Raw genomic sequence first — 25,613 nt, forward strand, 5'->3', positions numbered from 1 at the left:
AGGTCAATTTTGTACAAGCAGAGGCGTATCTAGCCTATATGGTAGGGGTTCAACTGATCTCCAAAATTTCGATGCAGAGTCTAAATTTATGTGTAAAAAATTATTAAAATTGCAATAAATAGTAGATATGAATCCCTAACTTTAAAAATATAATGGGTTTAATGCTAAAAATCTTAAGATTGAACCCATAAAATTTATATCCTGGATCCGCCTCTGTGTACAAGTTTCAATTTATATAGTTCGGCTAAACAGAAAAGAGGATAATCAATTTAACTTTTATTACATGTTGTTTTTTGTTTGTTTTTTGTTTTTCAATAAAATATATGTAGCAGAAATCCTGATTGAATCAATTCATGATTATACACGAACAAAGAAAAAAAGAAAGAAAAAGAAGCTACCAGAAGATTTTGCGTTGTTGGACCTATGCTTTGCACCTGCAACATTCCCTTCAAAAGCCCCTCAAATTGGTGGTCTTTAATTTTCGCCTTGCCTAATACCTTAGGATTCGAATCTCAACTCAGTAAAAAAAATAAAAAAATAAAAAAATAAAAAGAGAAGGAATTTCGCCAGGCAGGGGTTTGGATTCGCAAGGCCTTCAGGGCAAAACTCTGCATGAGGTAGAGTTTTGTAGGCAGAGTTTGCAATCCTCTACCTCACATACAAAACTCTGTCTGCAAGTAGAGTTTTGCATTCAGGTATAAAGTAAAACTCTGCCTTAAGGTATAAGGTAGAGTTTTGGCATGCCTGAAGGCAAAACTCTACCATGCAAATCTCTGCCTTGCGAATCCAAACTCTACCTTGCAATTTTTTTTTTTTAATTTTTAACTGAACGGGAGTTCGAACTCGAAACCAAAGAATTCTAACAAGGGCAAAAATTAAAGATCACCCCAAAATAAGGGCATTCCTGCAAATTGCCCCACAGGCAATTACACATCTAAATAAACTTTAAAGTTCACTTTTATATTGGCCATCAAGTTGGGATTTGAAAAATCGAACCCACTTAAGTGATTTATAAGCATTATTATGCGCGGATTATCCTTCTTTTGGCGTGGTCTTTAATTTTTTCCCCTCAAATTGCTGGTCTTTAATTTTTGCCCTTCACTTAAAAAAGTGACCGAAAATACCCTGAGGTTTTGTATCCCCTCTCAGTACAAACAAGAATGGCATTAGTGATCTTGAAATTTTATGACTTTATTTGTCCCAAATAAAATTTAATGTTTAAAAATTTTTTACTTTTGGCCTTAAACATTTGCTCATGAGAAAAGATAGCGTTCGAGACATGTTAGTAAGTGTAATTTCCGGCACTAAATCGGATTCAAGCGCAAAATCTATTTGTGTGTTTTTTCAGTTCAATATCCAAACTTGTGTTATGTCATGTGATACAATTTCATGAGTATTTTATTTGGGTACTGTTATTTAATTTGTACCTACTTTTTTTTTTAAAAAAAAAAATCACATCTAAACACCGAAATAATTTTAGACATGAAATTAGTCATACGTAAATTGACAAGAGAGGGTTTCTCAGATGGTAAGCACCCTCCACTTTCAACTCGAAGGTTATGGGTTTGAGTCACCAAGGGAGCAAAAGGGAGAGCTCCTGGGGAGGGGAAAAAAAGGTAGTTTTTTTTTTAAAAGTCAAACCAAAATTCAGTACGTACATATCTGAAATTGTCCAAAAAATGGATAGGCTTATAATTTTTTATGCGATGTGGATATAACTTATATGGTGATCTCAAAATCGCGCCTCTAATGAAATAAGAGATGATTTTAGTCAAAATATTAACTGAATTTCTTCATGCATTTATGCAAGAAGATGCAAATATAAAAAGTTTACAAAAGTTTTCTTTTACGCATTTTGAGACGACATTCATACTAATCATCTAAGTCACAATCATGAGACCTTATCACATCTACTTTATCCATCATATACTCTAGTAGTGTAATACTCAATTAACTCCCACCCTTACTATTTTCGCTAAATTGTTTATATGCTGTGATTTTCTTTTTAGATTAATTGGTTGATGTTTTAATAAATGTGAATATCTATGTGGTGGAGAAATTATAAGTTAGTCACGTTCAATCGAACCACAAATTAAATTATAGTTCTGATTATATCTAGTACCTTTGACAGATATTCTAGTGGCTTATATTTGATTAAATCGTAATTTATCTGTGTTAGAAAAATGATTATGTGATGCGTAAAATTCTTGAAATGATTGGTACCAATGTTTATGACACTAAATTTTAGTTTATAGTGACAACACAAACGATTTTAATGACTCAAAAATGATATATTTAAATCTCAAAGGGAACACAACTCTGTAAATAAGGATAAAGCTTAAAAAAGAATATTCGAACAATTGGAGGTTCACACAATTTAAGATTGAAAAAAAAAAACACACATGCTTTAGATGTATACTCTGGGTTTTAAAGCCTTAAGCTTAGATCCACCCCACTAGTTTCATTATCACAAATGATCTGAGGTTTGAATTTCAACTGAGATGGATCAGGTCTATCCAAAATAGGAAAATCTATCTCCTTTATATGTGGTCTTGGAGATTCAGGAGCTGCTTCATTTAGGTCAAGAGCTATTGAATTTGAACCTCGGACGTGAGTCCTTCTTGTTGATTGAAACATTTGTTGCTGCTGGTTTGCATGCACGCCTCTTCCATAACGATAAGATGGTGGTGGTGGTAGCTGTTGGTTTGTATGCACACTTCCGCCACCGCCGTTACCTCTAACCAAGTTGACACGATATGAGGATTGTGGTGGTGGTAGCTGTTGGTCTGTATGCACTTCTTTGATATCGCTGTTACCACTAACCGAGTGGACACGATATGAGGATGGTAGTGGTGGCGGCGGTGGTAGTTGTTGGTTTACATGCATGTTTTTAGAACTGTCATTGCCTCTAATCCTGCGGGGACGAAACGACCGTGGTGGTGGTGGTGATGGTGATCGTGACTTAGCTCTTTTGTTCATGGTTCTTACATGTTGCACCGATTCTGAAGGCTTTGGTAATGATACAGTAAGTCTGTTTGAGCCTTCTACAACATGTATCTCCTTTTGTTGGTCTATTGGATGAGATTGAACGTGATTCATGTATTCTTGATAGCCGCGAACAATTTGGTGACATAAAGGACAACAGAGCAGCAATGGATGACTCGACATTCTCAAGAACAAAATAGGAAATGAAATAACATCAAAAATGTTAATATTTGAAGTCAAAAATATAAAATTTAACCTAAAAAAGAGGACAATTTCACCTATATGATTTGTTCAGAACGAGGAGATGAGATTGAATTGTGCAAGCTAAACTGAGACTGTTTGAAGAATTTATAGGCCAATGCACTGCTCATCCTTGGACTTGTAGATTTTATATGTAATAGTAGTAAGTTTGTCAAAGTGACTGTAGATTTTATATGTAATAGTAGTAAGTTTGTCAAAGTGACAGCTGTGCAACCAAAACGTGAAAGTTATTGATGTTTTTTCCATTTTAGAGATTCCTTTGTCCCTTTATGCTTATATTTCTCCAATTTATATATATTAGTCAACTTGTTAATTTTTCCCTAAACACTGCGACAAAAATATTTTTCCTCTTTTGAATTTTCATTTTTTTTTTAATATTTTGGGGGGAAGGGAGATATTGCAGGAAAAATGGTGCTAATAATATTTTTGAATGACTTAATGTAATTGCTTAAAGGTGTCAACAGTTTGACCAACTTTGGCCCAATTAATATGTTATGTAAATTGATCTTTTTTTTTTTTTTTTTTTTTGTGCGGATTGTCCTTCATCTCGGGTGGTCTTTAATTTTTGCCCTTCTAATTGGTGGTCTTTAAGTTTTGCCATCGCCTAATACCCCGAGGTTATGGATTCGAATCCCAGCTCAGTAAAAAAAAAAATCGTAAGGCAGATGTTTGGATTCGGAAGGCAATTGCCTTGCAAATCCAAACTCTACCTTGCAATTTTTTTTTAAGTTTTTTGATTGAGCAGGTATTCGAACCAGAAACCAAGAGATTTTTATCGAAGGACAAAAGTTAAAGACCACCAATTTGAGGGGAAAAAATTAAAGACCACCCCCAACGAAGGGCAATCCTGCAAATTGCCCTAAATTGATTAATTTCAAAAAACATGCTAAATGATTAATTATTTGTACAATATATAGAATTATCATTATTTACATTACAATTTTTGGGTCCTCTAAGAGTATGTCAGCAGTATTTTAATTTGTAAATTAAACAATATATTAGTTATAAAGTCAACAATTGTAACGACAGATAAGAATTATAAAGCATTGTTATCTAGAAAAAAGAGGAGACTGGAATTAATTAGCACTAACAAACTAAAATCATTTTTGTATAATAATTTGTATTAATTTTTTTTTTTTTTTTGCGTTAATTACTAACCTATAATAAAATAATAGCTCATGATTTAATAGAAATTATATTATTATAGTAATTAGCTGTACCCATTTATTTTTACAGATATGTACCTTCCAAACTAAATGAATTTAGAATTAGATTATCCTAATAGTTTCATAGTAAATACTTATGGTCAGTCATTTATTATTCCTCCAATAAATAAAGTTTTGAAGATTGAAGCAATATTGCAAGCTTTGTAATTCTGAAAAATGTATCTGGCAAAAGAGATGAAATCATGAGATACTAAAAAACTATCTTGCATAACGTACGTTTGCAGAATTCTTTTTTTTTTTTTTTTTTCAAAATAGAAAAACTTGCCTTAGAAAACTATTTTATTTTTTATTTTTTAAGTCAAATAATTTTTATACATATGAATATTCGGTACAAAAATTACTTTTCACATCTTATATCTACTTTTTTTTTTTTTTTTTTTTTTTTTTTGTCACGATCCAAATTGTGTAGCTGAGACAAGCAATTGAACATCTACATATTAAGTAAATCCATCATTTGTTATTTAATCAACAATTCGCAAAGCATAACATCAATATATAGATAAAGGTGAATATTGTAACAATTGAATAAAGTTTGAGAGAATATTGTATATCAAGTTCTATATACAAACTAAGGGTGTCAAGTGGGCCGGGCCGAGCCGGGCCATTTAAACGTGGGCCACAAGGGGCCAGGTCGGGGCCGGGCCGGGCCGTAAGTTAGGGGCGGGGGCGGGGGCCGGGCTTGGAGAGGGAAAAGGGTGTCCGGCCCAGCCCACCCCGGATAGGGGCTACACCTTGGGCTAACCGGCCGCGCCGGGTTATAGTTAGTGGGCCGGGCTTTTTTTTTTTTTTTTAAGTTCTTATACAAAAATAGACATATACATTTACTACTAATAATAAAATTAACATTTACATCTAATGATAAAATTACTAAATTAAAAAAAAGTTTAGTCGTCGTCAAATTCAAAAAGCTAGCCGTTGTAAATTTAAAAAACTAGTCGTTGTTAATTTTGTTTGAACCCCTAAATTTATGAATAACTTCACTTTGGTCATATTTTCAAACTATAAATACCCCTCCATTCTTCTTCATTTTCACACAATTCTTCCACAATCTCTCTTTATCTAAATTTGTTATTCAACTAGTGTACATTACTTCACCTCCACCTTCTCCTCGAGTTCGAAGATCAACTTCAAGTGCGGTGTGGATGCATTTTGAGCGAGTAAATGAGGAACATGTTAAAGGTCAACATTATGGTGACATATATCTCCACAAGTCCGGAGCATCGGGTATTAGCCTATTAGGGGGGGTAGGGGGTGAAGAGGGGGTGCCGGTGTGTTGCGTAGACACTTGTGAAAAGGCATGAAATTGAACTGAATGATTTATCAAAGGTATATTTGTTGAGATAAGTACTATAACAATCTAATATATACTATATCTTGAAAATGTATCAAAGGTATATTTGTTGAGAAAACAAGAGTGTCTAGCTTTAAAATACAATTTTAAAGAAAACTAAAGTGTTTCAAGTAAAAAGAGACTCCTAATTTATTGGGATACAATGTTTTTAAAATACTTATTATTAGTAATAAATGTAGTACTTATCTCTTTTTTTTTTAAGTGGGCCGGGCGGCCTGCCTAGTGGGCCATCACAGACTCTTGGTGGGTTGTCCACCTTGTCCCGCCAGGCCCCCTAATAAATCCCACTCCAAGCCCCTTACACCTCTTAGTGGGTCTGGGCCGGGCCGGTGGTGGGCCGGGTTCGAGTTGGCCCGGCCCACTTGAATCCCTTAATACAAACTAGTCATAGAGCATCTACATCTGAATACAAAGAAATTAAAGGCAAATCGCAAGTTTAAAAAAAAAAAAAAAAAACATAAAATAGTGTTAGCTCCACATGAGAAGTGGACGATTCTACTCGACAATATGAGAGATGAAACAAGCTAAGAATCAATTGTAGTATTCACAAAAAGGATCTGTACAACGAATAAAAGTGGTGTCATAATGATTAAGTAAGCATCACTAACCCTACTTCAAAATTCTGAAATAAGTCTTTCATAAAAAGATGAATATGTGTAATGATGCAAATCTCATGTAATTTATCATATATATAGACATGCACGCTTATACTCAGTACGTCAAATATTCTGCTTATGTCATGCATCCATGCATATGCATGTGATATACACCTACAGAGCGAACACGAGTCCGTCCATAGAGAGACAAACAATGTGGCCGGGCTTACTATACAAACATTTAGGAGCCGTTTGGACAGATGAAATCGTGAGAGAAATCGTATTTATGAAATCGTGTTTGGACGTACGGTTTGCATTTCTTAAGTTACGATTTTTTATAAACATAAAAACCTCACAAGTTGTGAAAACCATCAAAATTTTCCCAATTCTTATACAATCTTAGTAAATAAGTAAATCATAGTTCATAATAAAATTAATACGCTACTAGAAGGCATTTCTAAAAAATAAAACATCAATTGATCAAACTTTAGTTCAATAAAAAGGAAAATTTAACGTGAATAGTAATATAACTACTCTTTAATATAATCCTCCCACATGGTAAACATGATTGATAAGTGTATTTTACCAACTTGCAGATTAATATTTAATACAAATGGTTGGTAAACATAATTGGTAAATATATCTACCAATTTATGGGTCTTTTTTTTACTAAATATAAACGTATGGATCAAATTTTACTTTTATATTTTTTGAAATCATGATTTCAAATCCCAAATCATGCCTTTTTGGATGATTTGGGATTTCATCTCATGAGATGAAATCAGAGATGAAATCGCATATCCAAACACTGATTTCATCTCATGAGATAAAATCGCATGTCCAAACGCCTACTTAGTCGCCCAGAAGACATTAACCATGATTGAAGCCAACTCTTGGGAAGGAGATTTGAAACTATTGGGAAGGAGATTTGAACTTTTAGTGTGATGGTAAAAGAAAGTTTAAAATTACTTTATATTTAAAATTACTTTATATTGTTGGTTCAAATTTTAAATATATCATTCTGGTATTTTCGAATTTCTTTACTAAATTTCTGTCTCCATCACTAATATCAACACATCGGATCAGTATATTTTTACACCATCCACAATCAACAACAGTCTTGCGTTCCTATATGCTTTCAAGCTTATGACTCTCAAAATCATGATACACCCCACTTATTTTTGTTAATAATATATTTTCTTAATCGCAAAGACATTACACTTCTTAATAATTATAGACTCGTGCACATGAAAATACAACAAAATTGAAATATTTAAACGATCATTTAATAAGAAAGTGAATAAACACGTTAAGAATAAATTATTTATTTATTTATTAATATTAATATAATAAAAAGGATAATTTATAATGATATTATCAAACACTGATTTTGTTTGACTTTTTTTTTTTGGCAAACTACAAAATTCGCAGCCTCTACCATTTGAGTACGTGTAAATATTAAATTCAATTAAACCAAATAAACATAAATTATTTAAAGGGATAATTTCAATAATATACAATCCAACATAAAATATTACATTCACATAGTTATATTTTTAATTTACATTCGCATAGCTAATTTTTTTTTTTTTTTTTGCAACAATTGTTTATACACATGTCACATCACACGATATATAACATTATACATTTACTATAGACAATGTATAAATCTCCTATAAAAGGACGCCTTTCCCTTATTTTTAAGGTTGTTTTGATAAGTGCAGTTTAAGGTAGTGTGATTAAGAAAGAAGGGTATTTTAGGTAGTTACATGTGAAGCATTGTTCTCAGCCTAAAACCTCGCTAAAACCCTTTGCTCTTTGTTCCTCAAGGGAGAGCAAAATGTCAGTCTCTCGTCTTATTCCACCAAGATTGAGATCACTCATCAACACTCTAGGTTCTTTATCAAATACCTACTTTTAAATAATGATTTTTTTCCTCTCATTTTTGCTTCATAATGTTTTTTCTTGATTCTTGTATTGTGTTGGGGGTTGAATGAAGTGATTATTTCATTTGTATTTAATGAAAAAAAAATTGTCTTTTTAATCTCTCAGTTTTGCCCTCATAATGTTGTTTCTTGATTCTGGTATTGTGTTGTGTTGGGGGTTGAATGAAGTGATTATTTCACTTGTGTTTATTGAAAAATTGGACCTATGACTAGGTAGTTTATCAGATACTCCTTTGGAAAGATGTGTTCATAATGTTGCTTCTTGATTCTGGTATTGTGTTGTGTTGGGGGTTGAATGATGTGATTATTTCACTTGTGTTTATTGAAAAATTGGACCTATTTCCTATTCTTAGAGTTAGGCAGATGAATAGGTAGTTTATCAGATATCCACTTGAAAAGAATTGTCTTTTTTTTCCTCTCATTTTTGCTTCCTATGTTGTTTCTTGATTCTGGTATTCTGTTGAGTTGGGGGTTGAATGAAGTGATTATTTCACTTGTGTTTATTTACACAAAATGGGCCTATGACTAGGTAGTTTATCAGATACCCATTTGGAAAGATGTTTTTTTTTTTTTTTTTTTCCCCCTTCTCATTTGGTCTCAAAATGTTGTTTGCTGATTATCTTTCTTAGGTTTGGGGTGGATGGGGGGGTTGAGGGGTATTGGTTTTATTACTTGTATGTGTTAATGAACCTATTTGCTATTTGCAGAATGTAGAAGAGTGAATAAGTACTGTAGGTAGTTTATCAAATACCCACTTGAAAAAAATTGTCTTTTTTTCTAATCATTTTTGCCCTTATAATGTTGTTTCTTGATTCTTGTGTTGTGTTGGGGGTTGAATGAAATAAAGTGATTATTTCACTTGTATGTATTGAATAGGTAGTTTATCAGATACCCATTTGAAAGAGAAAAAAAATGTCTTTTTTCTCTCATTTTTCCTTCATAATGTTGTTTCTTGATTCTGGTATTGTGTTGGGTTGGGGGTTGAATGATGTGCTACTATCACTTGTATTATTGAAAAAATGGACATATTTTTTATTCGTAGAGTTAGGCAGATGAATAGGTAGTTTTTTCAGATATCCATTTGGAAAGGTGCGTTTTTTTCTTTCTCATTTGGTCTCAAAATGTTGTATACAGATTTATCTTTTTTAGGTCTTTGGGGTGGATGGGAGTTGAGGGGTATTGATTTTACACTTGTATGCGACTATGCGTTAATAAAATGAACCTATTTGCTATTTGCAGACTGTAGAAGAGTGAATAAGTAGTTTATCTGATACCCATTTGGAAAAAATGTCTTTTTCTTTTATCATTTTCGCGATAAAATGCTGTTCTTGATCCTTTATACATATTGGCTTGGGGGAGGGAGGGTTGAGGATTTTGGCTATCATTTGATTTTTTCAATTGTATGTGTTAATGGAGTTAGTTTCTATTTACAGAATGTAGAAGATGGTGTTCTTCAGTGAATGATAAGGGCGAAATTTCACCGCTGTTGAAGAAATCAGAAGTGCCGGAGATATTTGAAAAGAAGTAAGCTCTCTTAATTAGAAAGCCTATGAGCCTTTAGCTGCATTTTGAGCTAAGCTATTCGGTTGAAAGTTGATGACAATATTGGTGAGGTCCTAAAAAATATTAGTTGTTTATTAAGTATACATTTACAAGATTTTGAGCTTAGTAGTTTTGGTAGTATGATGTGAAGTTAATCTATGGATTAAATGTTGTCAAATTAACCTTTTAGTGAAATTATTATGTATGAAGTACGAAATTGTACACATGTTTTTGTTTGTGAATCTTATTGTGGAAATGTTGAAGAAAAGGGTAACCATATTGAGGAAAAATGGTGGAAATAAATTGTGGAAGATTAGCATGCCTGGAGTGTACATTAAAAGCAAAGGGCATCCATAGCCTTCAAATCCCAAGCTCGTCTCTGATCACAAGTACATGTACAATGGAAGGAGATACAATACAATTGAGTTATCCATAACCATGGGTTACACTAGGGATTTACAAGATGAGGTTTCTTGTACTGCGATTAGTGTATTCATTTGTATATCGACTGTAGTTACTGCCTTTTACCTTATTTATCTGTGGTAGCTACTGCCTCTTTTTTCAGGCTGCTTTATCATGGCTTTTTCGCTCTCGTTATTTTCATTTTAATACTGCTTTGATCTACTTGTCCGTATCTAACCTTTTTTTGTCAAGCTTTCTCTTGAGCTGAGGGTCTTTCGGAAACAGCCTCTCTGCCTTCCAAGGTAGAGGAAGGTCTGCGTACACTTTACCCTCCCCAGACCCCACATTGTGGGATTTCACTGAGTATGTTGTTGTTGTTTCATGGTGCATCATATTTGTAAATAATATTGTGTTAACCGATGAAACTAGCGATAGAGTCAACAAAAGGTTGAACTCTGGATAAACACCCCATTAAAGGTTTAAGATATTTAGAAGTAACACAGGATATGCATTGCATGTTTAATTTCCGTAGAAGAATGAAGTTGGAGTGTGATTAAACAAGTTTTAGTTATCAAAAAAAGATTAGAGGGGATTGGGATACCTAACTATAGAACACAAAATTGAATTACGGTAGTTGAAATGGACGAGTGTTACGGAAGTGATACGTGATACAAATGGCACTTACTAGAGTGAGAGGCAAGTTTTATGAAACGGTTGTGAGACTAATAATGTTATGTTGGAAGGAACATTGGGCTTTTGTGGCCCAACATACAAGATGAGTGTGATATAAATAAGATGGTACTTTTTTTATGAAGCATACAAATAAGATGTTAAGATGGACATGTATTCGTGCAAAATTAGATATAATCACATTCGAGGCAGACGGTATAAGTAGAACACAGAGATGATAAATGAGAATGGGATCGTTTGACCATGTCCTATGTAGACCTCTGGATGCGCGGGTATGTTAGTGCGACATTACGGCGTATGGAGGTGTTAGAAAAGAAGAAAGTAGCCCTAAAGTCACATGGAGGGTAGTTGTCCCAAGGATATGCAATCTCTTACTCTGAATTAGCTAAGAATAGAACATAATATAAGCAAAAAATTTCATATATGCAATACTAAATTACTAATTTATTGTGATGAGGCTTAGTAGTGTTAGAACACTTATATAAGGTATGGTGTCAGTTTGTTTAGATATTTGTATGTTAAGTGTAGAGAACCTCTAGTTTGATGATACCACCAATGTGTCTAAATAAATAAAAACTCGGTATTGGAATGAAACATGTTCAAATGGAGCAGAATGGATATTGAGGGTTCATATAGCCGAGTCCAAGTTTGGGATTGATGTGTAGTTGTTGTAAACTATGTTGCTTAGAATCTTCAACATCCCTGCCCATCCGTGTCGATTTCGGGGTGGGTGTTAGATCCGCACTGGATTTGGTCAACTGTGGCCAAGAAAAACTACACTTATGCCCGAGAAATATAGGTTAATTGAGTATCCAATTTGATTTTGAGTTTGTTACATATATGTGTGTGTGTATATATATATATATATCCACATAAAGTACGAGAACACTTTGTTACTGTACTAAATAACTTATGAATAATGTATTGATTATTTATAGAGAATTTAATTATACGTCTTTCGGATACACACACCTGTATGAGCAATATAGGTTGTATATGATGTGTCATCTTCAAAAGCTCAGGACAATCTTCCTTTGGGAATACATGCTACAAAGTAGCTATTGAACTGAAATTGTCTAATTGTCGTAAATGCACTCCATGTTGCAGTTAACTGTGGACATGATTGTTGGGTATCTAAAAGTATAGACAGTGCAATTTTCTAAAACTAATTTAGAAGGTGAATTGGGATTTGGTAGCAGTGCTACAAGATGTGAAATTGATATCATGCTTAGTGATGGACTAATTTCATGCAAATCAATTGCTTTTTCACTTCTTTGGCTTACCCAGTCTATGCAGTACTGTCATATCTAAATTAAAGGGTGCTTCTGTTCTTATTTCTTCATTTTCCTCTCTGTTTTTGATAATGTAGTTGCTTCAGTTTGCAAAAGTCTTAAGGTATTTTGTGTGTTTGAGTCGGTGTGTATCTGGTTTTTTCATTTATTTACAATGAATAAACTTTTATTTCTGAAAAAGTTTATCCTCATATCTCATGTGTTTTGAAACATATCTCTGTTCATTGTTGTTATAGACATATGACTGAAAATGAAGGGGTCTTTCCTAGAGAAGCACATGTCCAGAAGGAAGTAGGTCCGTGGAATAATTTGGCAGCCATTCTTCAAATAACTAAAAAGAAGATTTTTGGAAGTCTTATGGAGCAGAAGAGCAGTAGCACTCATGAATTAACTTCCACTTCTGATCTTAAGGGTTCCGATAATGTTGTATCTGCTGATAGTCATGGTAGTGGAAGTATGAGTAATCTTAAGATTACAATTCATTCAGAAAAGACATCTGTAGCTAATACGGAAGAAAATGTTGACAGTGAAACATCTCAGTCTTCTTACACAGACGAGAGTAAAGCTTTTGAGGTTGTTAATATGAACAAAACTTCAAATTCAGCTGGCCCTGAAGAATTGCTAAATGTCTCTTCAAAAGAATGTGAAGGGAGCTCTGACCATTCCAATGGCATATCTTCTGGTGTATCATCTATCTGCGGAAAAGCCAATTCCAATGACGGTGTTCAACTGATTAACGGTTTCCATCGTTCAGAGTTAGTTGAGAAAGAGAGAGAACAATTGCTAGTTGAGGAAGTATCATCAAGTGTACAAATCAGTTCTGGTGAAGATATCCTGTCAAAATTTGATTCATCTTGTGACTCAAAGAGGGTTTCCAGCTTAGTAGATGTTTCTCAGGAAAAAAGAAATAACGAACCAGAGTTGGAGGCCAAGAATGACCAAATGCAAAACAAGGAAGTAATATCAGACATTATTTCAATTTTTGAGAAGAATGGGACATCGAATCTCAAGCAGGTTACACATTCTAATAGTTTCTTACCGAGTGAAGCAACCAACAAATGGCGGGATGTTCTTGTGAAAAAATCAGTATTCTCTGCAAATGAACGCCATCCGGCCGAAGACACCTCTATTCCGATCTCACTTTCTAAGTCCGAAATGGATGAAATTGCATTAGTCTCCAATAATTCTTGTCACGTGGAAGCTGATCATCGAGCAACAGATCAGATTGTCGACCCAAAGAGTGAAAAATCTGTACCTAGAGAGTTTGAGCCCCTTAATGGAACTTCTCATAATATTTTTGGAAAGAGTGGCGACATAAAGAGCTTAATAGATTGTATTAGGGAGCTGCCTCCTCAGAAGCCATGTGTTGTTAGGCCTGAGGAAATGGTTGTTGACAGAGATAGGGAAAGAAGTGCAAATAGCAGTATCCAAGCACAAACTGATAAGCAGACACTTGACAGGAAAAAAAGAAAGACTTCATCTGAGGATGTGATTGGAAAGAAGGAAAACAGTAACCAAGAGATTGCATGTTTGATGGAAAAAGGTGACCTGAACAAGGGTGAGAGTGCCTCTTTATCTGAAAAGTTATCAGATGAAAAGAAAATGACTATAAAGTTCGTGAATGTTACAGCTAAAGAAAGTGATGTCTCTAAAGTTTTCAAGGGTTGTGGGGCTGTTACGAAGGTTGTGTTTCCAAGTGTCAAATCAACTAATTTTAAAGTTGCACACGTTTATTTTGAGGTATATTTTCAGTACTCCAGTCTTTGACCATTTTGCTTCAGGCCTGTGTTCTCAACTTTCTTAAGTCGTGTCTATTCAAATTATAGATGTAGAATTCCATTTTTACTCAAAAAAGAATGTCTCTATTTTGAAAAAAAAAATGGTGGAAGTGTAGACTCATGATGTGAACAGCCATTTTCATGTTTAGTTTCCATTTACCATTTTTTTGGCTTTTGCAGTCAGAAGAAGGAAGGCAAAAGGCTCTTAAAAAAACTGATATGATGATTAAGAATATAGTAGCTTTGGAGGCCACTTCTCCTCAGAAAGGGAGAGAGAGGATGTGCATACCTAATTTAATTGGTTGTCCAGAAGTTCCCGCCTCATTGGTGAAGCATCCTTCAAGGACAGTTATGATAAAAAAATTGAACAACAATGTGTCCTTTCATGATATTAAAGAAGCTCTATCCTTTTGCAAAAGCAACATAACTGGAATTTTCTTTGGTTCGTCAAGCTCCGTTGCTTATGTGGAGTTTGAGGTAATTTGCTTGTTTTCCTCTTTTGAGTTCATCCGATCTTGTAGGTTGACTAGTTGAGGTTTTTATTGACGAAGTGGATTTGTAGTGCTAGCAATTACAGTTATTTACGTTTAAAACCTTCTTCTGCCAGACAGTAGAGGGCAAAGAAATTGCTATTGAGAAGCATTCATTGATTGTGCTTGGAGAGAGACTATCAATCTTGAGAATCGATCCACCAAGAACAACCATCGTAAGGATATCAAATGTGGATTCCCTTGCAATGGGTAAAGTGACCTCCGTTTGCAAAAAACTGGGAAAGACTAGGCACTTCTTCCCGAGAACGAATGACATCCTGGATGTGCATTTCAAACTTGCTGAATGGCCAAGAATGTTAGAGATTTTAAACAGGTAGTTTGCTTGCTTATCCAATATTGGTTTCCTTTAATTAGGCATCTTGCTTCCTCATCCTAGTTTCTCATTATTAATTTAATTTTTGTACGTGCCAAGGTTGAACGGAGTCGAAGTAGATGGTCAACAGTTGGTAGCTAAGCCTGCACCTGTCTACCCCCCGGATGTGCTTAACGTTCTCTGGAGTCAACCCGAGGGGAGAAAACATTTGAAAACCGCGTTCAACAGCATGCTGCTGAAATTAGGGGAAGAAAATACTGGTTTGGCAATACTTGTTGATAACTTTTATGCTGATGTACAAGAAAGATGATTAACATTATATGGTATAAAGTTTGTTCTTTAGCCATATTGGAAAATCCCCATGCAGTTACTCTTCTAACTCCAGGCAGATCTTAAGAATTTCAGAGTTAACCATTTACCTACACCTGATTGTGACATAACAACAACAATAGCCACTTTAGGGAGGATTTTGAAGTGAGAAGATTTTTATTATTAGAGGAAATATCAGAATCCAAAATGGTTGACTGTATATCAGTTTGGTAATTGTAATTAAGATGACACATACTAAAAGCTAAATTTCATTTCTATGTTTCTCTTTTTGATGGATGCAATATGAAAGTTTCAACAGCATAGTAATAGCATTTCTTTTTTTCTTTTCTAAAGGTTGATAACTACAACACTTCCCGAAGTTTCTCTTTTAATCAGTAAAGTAATTTTTTTTTTTTAAGAAACTTAGTACAAAGAAAGATTTAATCCTATTATGATAAGAAGTCTAATAAGTTCATCAGTACCTGTATACCGTCGATGGTTCTCCTACACCAAAAATAAAATATTGAAGACAACTGAACTATAGAACAAAAATATTCTTTCTCCTATACTTAAAACATCTATGATTCCAAATTATGCAAAAGATATATTGTTTGAGGTCACCCTGTTTTAGCAATTACCTGGTAAAGTCACTTTTTATTCATTTAGGACTAGAATATCACTCAGCTATTATTGTTTTTTTTAGAATATACTAAACACCATAAAACCTCCTTACTCCTAATTGTCATGCCAAATCACATTAAACCTCTATTTTTTCAATAATACACTTAGTTAACTCATTAAATTCATTGGATTGTATATTAGTTTTGTGATTGTAATTAAGGGTGACATTTTGATTTTTGTGTTTCTCTTTTTGATGGATGCAATATAAAAGTTTCAACAGCATAGTAATAGCATTTCTTTTCTAAAGATTGATAACTATAACTCTTCCTAAAGTTTCTCTTTTAATCAGTTAGAGTAATTTATTTTTTAGAAATTTAGTACAAAGGAAAGCATTTAAGAGAAATTTACGTTATGAGTCAAGGTTATAGATTTACATACATAATTAGCATAATTTTTAAAACTCATCAAAAATACTAGCAGATATTATTATTACTTTTTGGGCATACTTATAAAAACGGTACAATTAACATCCCACTAATTTTATTCTCTTGTTCTTTATTACCATTTCTCTCTCTTATTTAACTAAAACCTTATACACCCCAATTTACCCCTTCATAACCGTCAAAACGACACCAGAAATGAGGTCAATAGTATTCCGAAGTTTGACTTTCGAAATCTGAATTATATCACATAAATTGGGACATAGAAAGTAGTGCATTTCATACTTAAAATATCACCTTTTAGCATAGATAATCCTTCAAGCATGTATAAGTTGGATACTTTTTCTAATAAACTGAAAAATTAGCTGTTTTCTCATCTCTGCGAGCTTACAAACTCTGTGGATAATGCCCTTAGGGGTCGTTTGTTTAGAGTGTATAAGAATAGTACTAAATAAGTCGTATTAGTAATGCGGATTATTTTTTATCCACTGTTTGGTTTGGTCTATTAAGGACACTTCTGTCTCTAACCATGCTTATCCATGTTTTTAATAACCTTTGTATTGGTAATATCATGATTTGCTATGTATACTACTTAATAGGGGTATTAATTATACATAGGTTAAAAATCACTACCAAATAAGGGATCAAAGCTAATACATGTATTATCTTCTCTAATACTTCCTACCAGATGCACATTCTTTTCCATTTATTATCTTGAAACTGATTTTTCCCAGTATCTTTGGGAAAAAAGGAGTTAATTTGTGAAAATGAGCTTGCCTTATTTGTTAGTCAAGTTTTGCTTTACGTTTTAGAGCTTGGTATAGCTAAAAGCTCGGAAAATGTTTTTTTTCCCCCCTCTAGAGTTCCACTGTTTTGATTTTATTGTGGTGATCATATTGAAGCATGCAAAGAATATGTGCAAAAAAGCACAGGCTTGATAGGGACTTTAGTTCCAGTGCCAATGAACACCATGTTTGTTGCAACGTTTTGTCCTCCCTGCCCCCCAAATAAGGGGTACATGATATAAACAAATAAAAAGGCTATTAGTAACATTTATATGCTTCCTTCACTTTAGCAGTCAACTTTGTCATATTCAAAAGATTTCCAAGTACCCTCTCTTGTTTTTACATTAACCCTTTTTCATATGCTTCAAATATTGGTCCTTTTTTCTTTTGAGATGAACTATCTGTTCTTTGTGACAATATCCAAGGAGCTTTTTGAAGATCCTCTCAAGTCTGTTGAATGTTCGCAGCGGTGGAAAATCAAAAGCGCCTATGGTGACATTGGCCTCAAGCATAGGGAGGATGAAACACTTGCCTGCGTGGCATCTAGTATGCCTGCTGTCTACTCTGCTCTTTATAGAGTCCTTAATGAGGTAAAGAAATGTCTTTTAGCATTTCCTGTGATGTTCTGTGTTTTAGAGTTGTTCGAAATTTGGGTTTGAAACATGAATGTAGATATTGGTTGCTAAAAGTGAGTGATTGTCCTTAACGCAGAAGATTGCCTGGTTTTTCACCTGCTAAGGTGTTGGATTTTGGGGCTGGGGCTGGTTTTGCATTTTGGTAAGAAGATTGATATTTTGTTGTTTAATTGATTTCTGTTGGTTAATTATCCAACCTATGTGTTAATTTCTATTAGACCCTTCCATTCGATAAGTTGTTGAATTGTGTGGGTCATGCAAGGCAGTTAGAGAAGTGTGGCCACGGTCATTGAATAGAATTAATTTGGTAGAGCCATCACAGTCCATGCAGAGTGCTGGACAGAACCGTATAAAAGGTACATTCTGGTGTTCTATTGACACTTTTTGGCCTGGAAAATCTTAGACTTTTTAGTACTATATGTTTTCGAATGATAATTACTCCATCTGTCCCAGTTTATATGTTGTAGTTTGACTGGACACGAAGTTTAAGAAATAAAGGAAGACTTTTGAATCTTGTAGTCTAAAAAGAGCCAAAGATATTTATGTGGCTATAGATCATCTCGTTAAATGTAAAAAGTAAAGTTTAAAGTTAAATTGTTGTCAAATAAGGAAATGTGTCGTTCTTTTTTACTAAAAAAGAAAGTGTGTCATATAAGTTGAGACAGAGGGAGCAGTAGTTATTGGTTACTTCGCTGATCAGCTCGTTCAATTTTCCGATTCACTGGCTTAGGTGGAAGTGTGCCTGTGATTGTGCTCTTATTGCTGTGGAAATATAAAGGAGATGAAGTCTGTGCTTCTCACACAAAGTATTATAAGTCTCTCTATGTGTACGTCGTATTAAATTTGTGCATAAAGCAGATACGACTTTAAGAGAAATTGTTCTCTTATCAGAGGACAGATTCGCCAACAACATCATTTTGTATGCCTTAAGCTTTTGGGCAGTGCATCTTAAGCCGAGGGTCTTTTGGAAATAGCCTCTCTACCTTCCAAGGTAGAGGTAAGGTCTGCGTACACTATACACTGGGTATGTTGTTGTTGTTGCATCTTGATATGAATGAGATTGCCTGAGCTTAATAAACTACAACCCGAGATGTCATATCTTGGAGTCATTTGTTGTTGTCCCCCGGACATATGTGCTGCATGATAAGGTTGTGGCCCATTACTGTTTTTGTACAACCAAGGATTATCTTAGCCAGTGGTTAAGAATCACTTCATATTGCTTAACCTTACATTTTCAAAAAAAAAAAAAAAAAAAGAGCATTGCTGTCTCCAGTAGTTTCCATATATTTGTAGTGTGGCTATAAATCATTTCATTAATGGTAAAAAAAGAAATTTAAAGTTAAATTATTTCTAAATACGAAAAACTAACATTTTTTTTTTTTTGAAAAAGACAAAACGAAAGAGTATCACTTAAATTTGAATTTGAGGAGATATTAGTTTTATGATGGAACAAAAGGAAATTCTTTTGAACATCCCATATAATGAGTTTTTTTTAATTTTTCGTAACCTTTTTCTTGAATAATTGAGAATAGCTATAAAGAGATTGACAAGTTAAAATAAAATAAAAATTAGGAGGAAGAATCTTAAATAACATTTACTCCATTATTATTTTCCCATAATAGTTGAGCATGCAAGAATCATCTTAATCTTTGCATAAATGGAAATTAATTAAAGGGAACATATTTATACTTAAATATTAGCATGCAACTGTAGATTTTGTTCACCTAAGTTTTATATTATATTACTATATAAAGACGGATGCTTTACTCATATAGGCCATATCCTAGCAAAAAAGAAAAAAACAAGGAGGAGAAAAAAATGAAGTCTTCACAATTAAATTTGTCCATATTTTTCCTTCTTTTGACTACATATTATTCATGTTCTTTGGTTCATTCTATACAGTTTACTGTATTAATCAACAATGAATTGGCAGATACTTTATCAGCTCACTGTATAATTGAAGGTTTTGATGCTGGAACATCTCCAATTCCACAAGTAAAGACTCTTATCCAGTGAATTTCAATGACCCAAAGCAACCTGCAAATGCTACTAGTGGTTTGGCTGCTCAAAAATCAAAAGGGGTACATGGTCAATTTGTTCTCTTTGATAATCTTAGAGATTCTCAAAGATGTAGTAATAATATATGTGAATGGCATGCAAAGAATGATGGATTGTATCTAAATATTCAAGGCAAACAAGTTTTTCAGTTTAAATGGTCCCCTTAGAATTAAACTCAATTGATTCTTGTAATGCAGGAAGTGGAATAATAAGTGAAGCATACATGTCGTTAGTTATTGTAGTTACTCAATAACTTATTCAGTGTTTCGTGAAAAGAAAATATGATGAAATAAGAATATTGTTTAATGATGACTTGATAGAACACAGTTCAAAATTTGATTATTTTTCCACCTGTCATCACTTAAATAGCAGACTTTTGATTTGTAATAAGGTTTAAACTCCTGATATTTGTCTATCTTAAACTTCTTGTGTTGCACTTTTACATTCAATAAAAACCCTATGAACAAGAACATATGTATTTCTTGCAACTTGAAGAATTCTTCTGACTTGTTTAAAATTTACCTTTACGAAATTTAAAAGGATTATATCCTGAATTTTCTTTTATAAAAATCAGTACTAATTACACACTTAGGAGTATGATATTGATATAATCCAAATCCACTTCTCAAAAAAAAGTGTATACGGTCGTCGCAATATAATTTATCCAACTATGAGTCAGGATCGAATCCCACAGAGAACAATATAAAGGTGATCAAGCAAGTAAGGAATTTTCACTTTCTACACTAAGCCAAACACTTGATAATATTTTGATTTTTGGTTTAAGAACGAGCAAAGATAAAATTAACTAGAACGCCGGTAAAATGATCAATGGCCAAGCATGAATACAAGGGACTCTCACGTAATGAACCAATATATTTCACGATTTTATAGCTAAGAGCAAGTCTATGTTAATAGATAATGATTTCTAAAATCTCATTAAAAGTCTTTCAACCAAATCAATGAATTTCACTCTAAGCTTTTTCAAGCGTTAGAGTATGATATTGAGCACAACCAATTGAATCTCAAGTTAACTTTCTTATTTCTATCTCAAGTTATTAGATGAGATTTAAAGCCTCAAATTCTTGTTAATTAATCGTTCCCAACCTCAACTTTCCTCTTCCGAGCTCAAATTGAAGTAAATGAGCGAGTCTTAGGGTTAGCTAATCCCTTAGGAAACATTAAAAACCCATATTAATTAAAGAAACAAAGACCGTTTCATTAGAAATAAAAATCGTTCAATACATAAGCAAAATGAGAGATTTAATTCAACACTTGATAATGAATATTCTCATAAACAACATTCAATTGAAAGAATAAAAAACTACACACTTAAATATTCAATACATAACAAAGAATTGAAGAAAGGGTTAAGATATTTCTTATTAAAGTGCTCCAATATTCACCTCCAATGATGTAGTTGATGAACCCTAGCTTCCAAAGCTTGAAAATATGGCCAAAGATAATAATGATTTCCCCCGAGTCTTCCTTTTATAATTGGGGAAATAACATATATATACCGCTTACATATCTAGTTTGCAGCCAATGTAACCCACTGTATCATTCTAACCCACTACTGTATCATCGGTGTATAAATAATGTATATGTACTGTATAGACATATATATACATTAATATATTTTGTACACATAATGTATATGCTTTGTAAAAACACATGAAACCAGCTCAAATTATAGTGTATACAAAGTATAGCTACATATTTACATTAATATACTTCGTATATGTAATGTATATATTTTGTATACACATGAAACCACTTTGCAAAACCCAAGCATTGAATTCCTCTAATCCAACAGATCCAACATTTGGTTCTATTGAACCTGCCCCATTGCTACTGTTTGTGCCCACTATCAAAGAGACAAAATTTACTAGATGAAGCGGAAGTGGAAGAAAAAAAAACAAGTCTGGTAAGTGGCAGTGGATTTAAAGGAGAAAACAAGAGGAAGACAGAGTGGAAAAGCCAGGAAAAGAAATTGATCAAGTGATTTGAAGGGTCCAAAAAGATGGAGTCTTTGAAGGATGAAGTTGCAAATAGATAGACGAAGGGATATCTAGGGTAAGAAGTGGATTGTTGGGCTAATTTTGATAAACTAAATCACTTATGGATATTGAGCCGTAATTATTCCTTTATAATTCCCCAGTTTTTGAAAGTCAAAATATGACGAAATAAGCTCCTAATTTTCAAATTTACAAATCTGGCCATTTTTTGTGCTTTTAGCCACTTTTCTCATTTCTTCGGTTTGACATCTTTTTGATTTGTTTTTCATTTGGTTTCCTCCCAATTACTTCTAAATCACATAAAACCTGTAAAATGAAAATAAATGACATTACATGCACTATTCTAAATCAAACATAACAAAATCTAAAATTAAAGAAGAGATAAGTTGGTAAAATATCAACTTGCCAGTATACCAAATCAAAGTACCAAGAGCTATAAGCCCTTTTGAGAAGCCTTTCACTACCGATGTGGAAAGAGGAATCCAATTCCCAATTCAAATAAGAAACTATTTTAACAAACATAATAATTTTTGGATGAATGTATGAATGCAACTCTGAGTTGTCTTTAAATTGTTCGTCTTCATTCCAGGATGAAGCAACGTCCTTCTCAAACATAAAATGGAGCAAATTTTCCTGTGATGTTTTGATCTCTGAAGAAGTTGATCACCGCTCCAATACTTTAGGTTGATCCCGAGGAAGAACTTCTTTTTATTATTTCTCTCTTTTTGTTTTGATTTGTCACATGGTGTCTCATACCCACATTGGAGCCCGACTATATCGGGATTCGGGCTACGTAGGCCCCATTTGAGGGGAAGCGCTCCTTACCAAGGATTTTTCATATCCACGGCTCGAACCCGAGACCTCTGGTTAAGGGAGGAAAAGCAAAACTATGTCGTTGATGTGTCGATTTCCACCAGCTAGTCGATGTCCTTAAAGAGTTCGAGACCATCACATTCAGGTTGCAAAACGAGATGAACTAAAAATCTCAATCATAACTGGAACGGTCCTTCAAAAATTCATTAGTAACTACAAACTATTATTATAGTTAAAAAAGAAAAGTCCTCAAAATTTTGCTTTAAGGACCCCGAAGTTCGCTTAAGTATGTCTATACCCAAAACATATCAAATTGGTGCTATCAAAAAGAAGTCAAAAGTAAAATATTTATCAACTTAAAGTCAAATTTTGCTTTTCATGGGACCAAAAATCCTCTAACACAAAATAATCATTATTTTTTTAATATATTAGTTTTGATGGAAGGACAGACTTCCTTTTTTTAACATCTCATATATATATATAAACATTTATTCAACTTTGTAAGAATCACTACAAGTCAGTAAAAAAGTAGTAGTATATTTTTTATGACCAAAAGTCATTTGACTTTGACTAAATATCATATAAAAATTTAATTTGTTTCCTCCTAACAACTTTATATGATACTTTAGTGAAAGTTGAGTGATTCTTTTGTTACAAGAAATAGTTTAGTGACGTGATACTTAGATAAAATTAAGTAATTTTTTGTTACAAAAAGAATTAATTTAGTGACTTTAATTACAATAGAATAGAAGGTAAGCGCCCCTTTATGAAATTCACCCAAAAATAAAAGATCCATCGAAATTATTAAATACAATGAGGAGTTGAAAATGTTCAGAATCTTAACATTTATTCCATTACATTTTTTGCCATAATAGTTGAGCAAGTAAATCTTTGTATAATTGGAAATTTATAGGAGCATAATTACTTTTACCTAATCGGATGCAAATCTTAGATTTTATCTCCTATAATTATAAAGCCTGATATTGCTTCATTCATAAGGAGAAATTAAAAAAATGAAGTCCTTTCAAATACATTTGCCCATAATTTTTCTTCTTTTGACTACATATTATTCATGTTCAATGGTTCATTCTACACTATTCAGGCTATTCATCACCAATGAATTGACAGATCCTTTAGTAAGTCACTGTTTAATTGAAGGTCTTGATGTTGGATTTTTCCCAATTCAACCTGGAGGTATGAATGGTTTGTCAGTGAATATTGATGATCCTAAGCAAAGTGCCAATATTACTTGTGCTTTGGATACTGATAAATTACATGGCCAATATGTTCTGTTTGATAATATTAGAGATTCTCCAAGGTGTGGGGATAATAAATGTGAATGGCATGTAAAGAATGATGGATTATATCTTGATATTCAAGGCCAACAAGTTTTTCAGGCTCCCTGGTTTTTGTAAAGGCCAGGGGGTAGGATAATGAAGTATAATGTTTGTTAATTACTGTTATGATGAAAAATTGCTTGTTACAATGTTAGAACTTTCCATCAATCAAGTACTATTCTGTTCTTCCTTAGAACTGTTTTATTATTGTGATTTCATTCGAGACGAGAACATAGAAGAGTTTGATGCTTTTAATTCGGTAAAATTTTTATATATAACTATTGCTTAATGTTTCTTGTTCTTGTGCCGAGAGTCTGCCGGTAACGGTAAGGTCTGCGTACATTCTATCCTCCCTAAACCTCACTTTATGAGATTTCACTGAGTATGTTGTTGTTATTGTTATTAACGATTGCTTAATCATAGTTAACTAATATATATTTTTGTTTATTAACACCTGATGCGTATGAATGTTTATCCAAAAAAATTGTTGGGGAAAAGTTAACTTTTCTTAAAACTTCCTTCAAAACACAAAGAGATGTGAAAAGTGCTTTATGGAAAGGCAAAGAAAGGGAAATGAGTAAGCTTTGGTTTTGATATGTATAATATAAATATAATTATATATTACTATAAACTAACAAAAAGATTCTATCTAGGTGCTAGTGATTAGTATATATATTATAATTATATTGCTTATGATGGAGTGTAGAATCAGTGCACTTAACATATACTATCATAAAATAAGCAAAAGGAAGAATTCGATTGTAAAAATCTACATGTTCTGCCAATTTCTAATAAATAAATTATTTTCAATGTTATCTAAGGAAATTATTAGATGCAAGGAATAGTTGAGAAATCTTTAAGAATTTTTTACTACCTTATCTTTTCTTTCGGTTGATAAGAAGAATGTCAAAATTGAAGTGATAGGGTTAAAATATTCCAAATTAGAAATGATAATGTTTTTCCGTATTCCATAAAACAAAGAGAGCCAAAAGGTATTTTGACCTTTTTCTCACAGATGTACTTAAAAAAAAAAATGAAAATTTAGCATGATTGTAAATTGATGTGATCGTTTGTACTTTTTCCACACTAGAATTTTTTCTTAAGGTATCGTTTGTACTTTTTCCACATTAGAACTTTTTCTTAAGTTATTGCAAAAATTATATTTTTCCTAATTCCCTAGGAGTACGTACTAGAAGTATTAATGCATACGAAAATAGATTTATGATTTAAACTCTATATTCAAAAAAGAAAGTTTTCAGACCTATTATTCATTGAAACTTTAGGAATTTTTGCACATATATTTGTGCTTCGGGTCTAAAATATTTGATTCAGATGAATTTGATATCGCAACACTGCTTCTTCCTCTGTACTACATAAACTACTAATATGACATTATTTAGTTTTGAATGTTAAATGAACGTGCTATGTTCAAGGAAGCATCAATTTTTATTTTATTAATTCTTATCTGATAATAGATGATAGAACAAACTGTAAACCATATGAGGTTCTATGGTGTAGTGGTTAGCACTCTGGACTTTGAATCCAGCGACCTGGGTTCGACTCCCGGTAGGACCTTTCTTTTTTTTTTTTTTTTTTTTTTTTTTCTTCTCTCTATGCTATTATGGGTCTTTGAAACTTGTTGAAAAGACGATAATTGGATTTGGCCA

The 25,613-nt window shown here is 33.1% G+C and overlaps 1 protein-coding gene and 1 non-coding gene across 2 annotated transcripts; both read left to right on the plus strand.

Annotated features, from left to right (window-relative positions):
* The first annotated feature begins 8,184 nt into the window (after positions 1–8,184).
* Positions 8,185–15,501, plus strand: LOC132034235 (uncharacterized). The gene is made up of 6 exons (XM_059424559.1): positions 8,185–8,314; positions 9,799–9,889; positions 12,528–14,031; positions 14,250–14,546; positions 14,677–14,933; positions 15,033–15,501. Exons 1-6 carry the CDS (start codon positions 8,260–8,262, stop codon positions 15,241–15,243), a joined length of 2,415 nt encoding a protein of 804 aa, XP_059280542.1. The 5' UTR covers positions 8,185–8,259; the 3' UTR covers positions 15,244–15,501.
* A 9,948-nt stretch (positions 15,502–25,449) lies between these two features.
* Positions 25,450–25,521, plus strand: TRNAQ-UUG (transfer RNA glutamine (anticodon UUG)). The gene has a single exon. It is a non-coding gene; the product is annotated as a tRNA-Gln (tRNA).
* The last annotated feature ends 92 nt before the right edge of the window (positions 25,522–25,613 follow it).

This window comes from Lycium ferocissimum, chromosome 1 (genome assembly GCF_029784015.1).
Source record: "Lycium ferocissimum isolate CSIRO_LF1 chromosome 1, AGI_CSIRO_Lferr_CH_V1, whole genome shotgun sequence".
NCBI lineage: Eukaryota > Viridiplantae > Streptophyta > Magnoliopsida > Solanales > Solanaceae > Lycium > Lycium ferocissimum.

Excerpts from the sequence above, each read along its gene's own strand:
- LOC132034235 (XM_059424559.1), top strand. The coding sequence starts at position 8,260 with ATGTCAGTCTCTCGTCTTATTCCACCAAGATTGAGATCACTCATCAAC. Across the intron at positions 14,547-14,676 it reads TTGCTTATGTGGAGTTTGAG|ACAGTAGAGGGCAAAGAAAT; the intron begins GTAATTTGCTTG and ends TTCTTCTGCCAG. Across the intron at positions 14,934-15,032 it reads ATGTTAGAGATTTTAAACAG|GTTGAACGGAGTCGAAGTAG; the intron begins GTAGTTTGCTTG and ends GTACGTGCCAAG.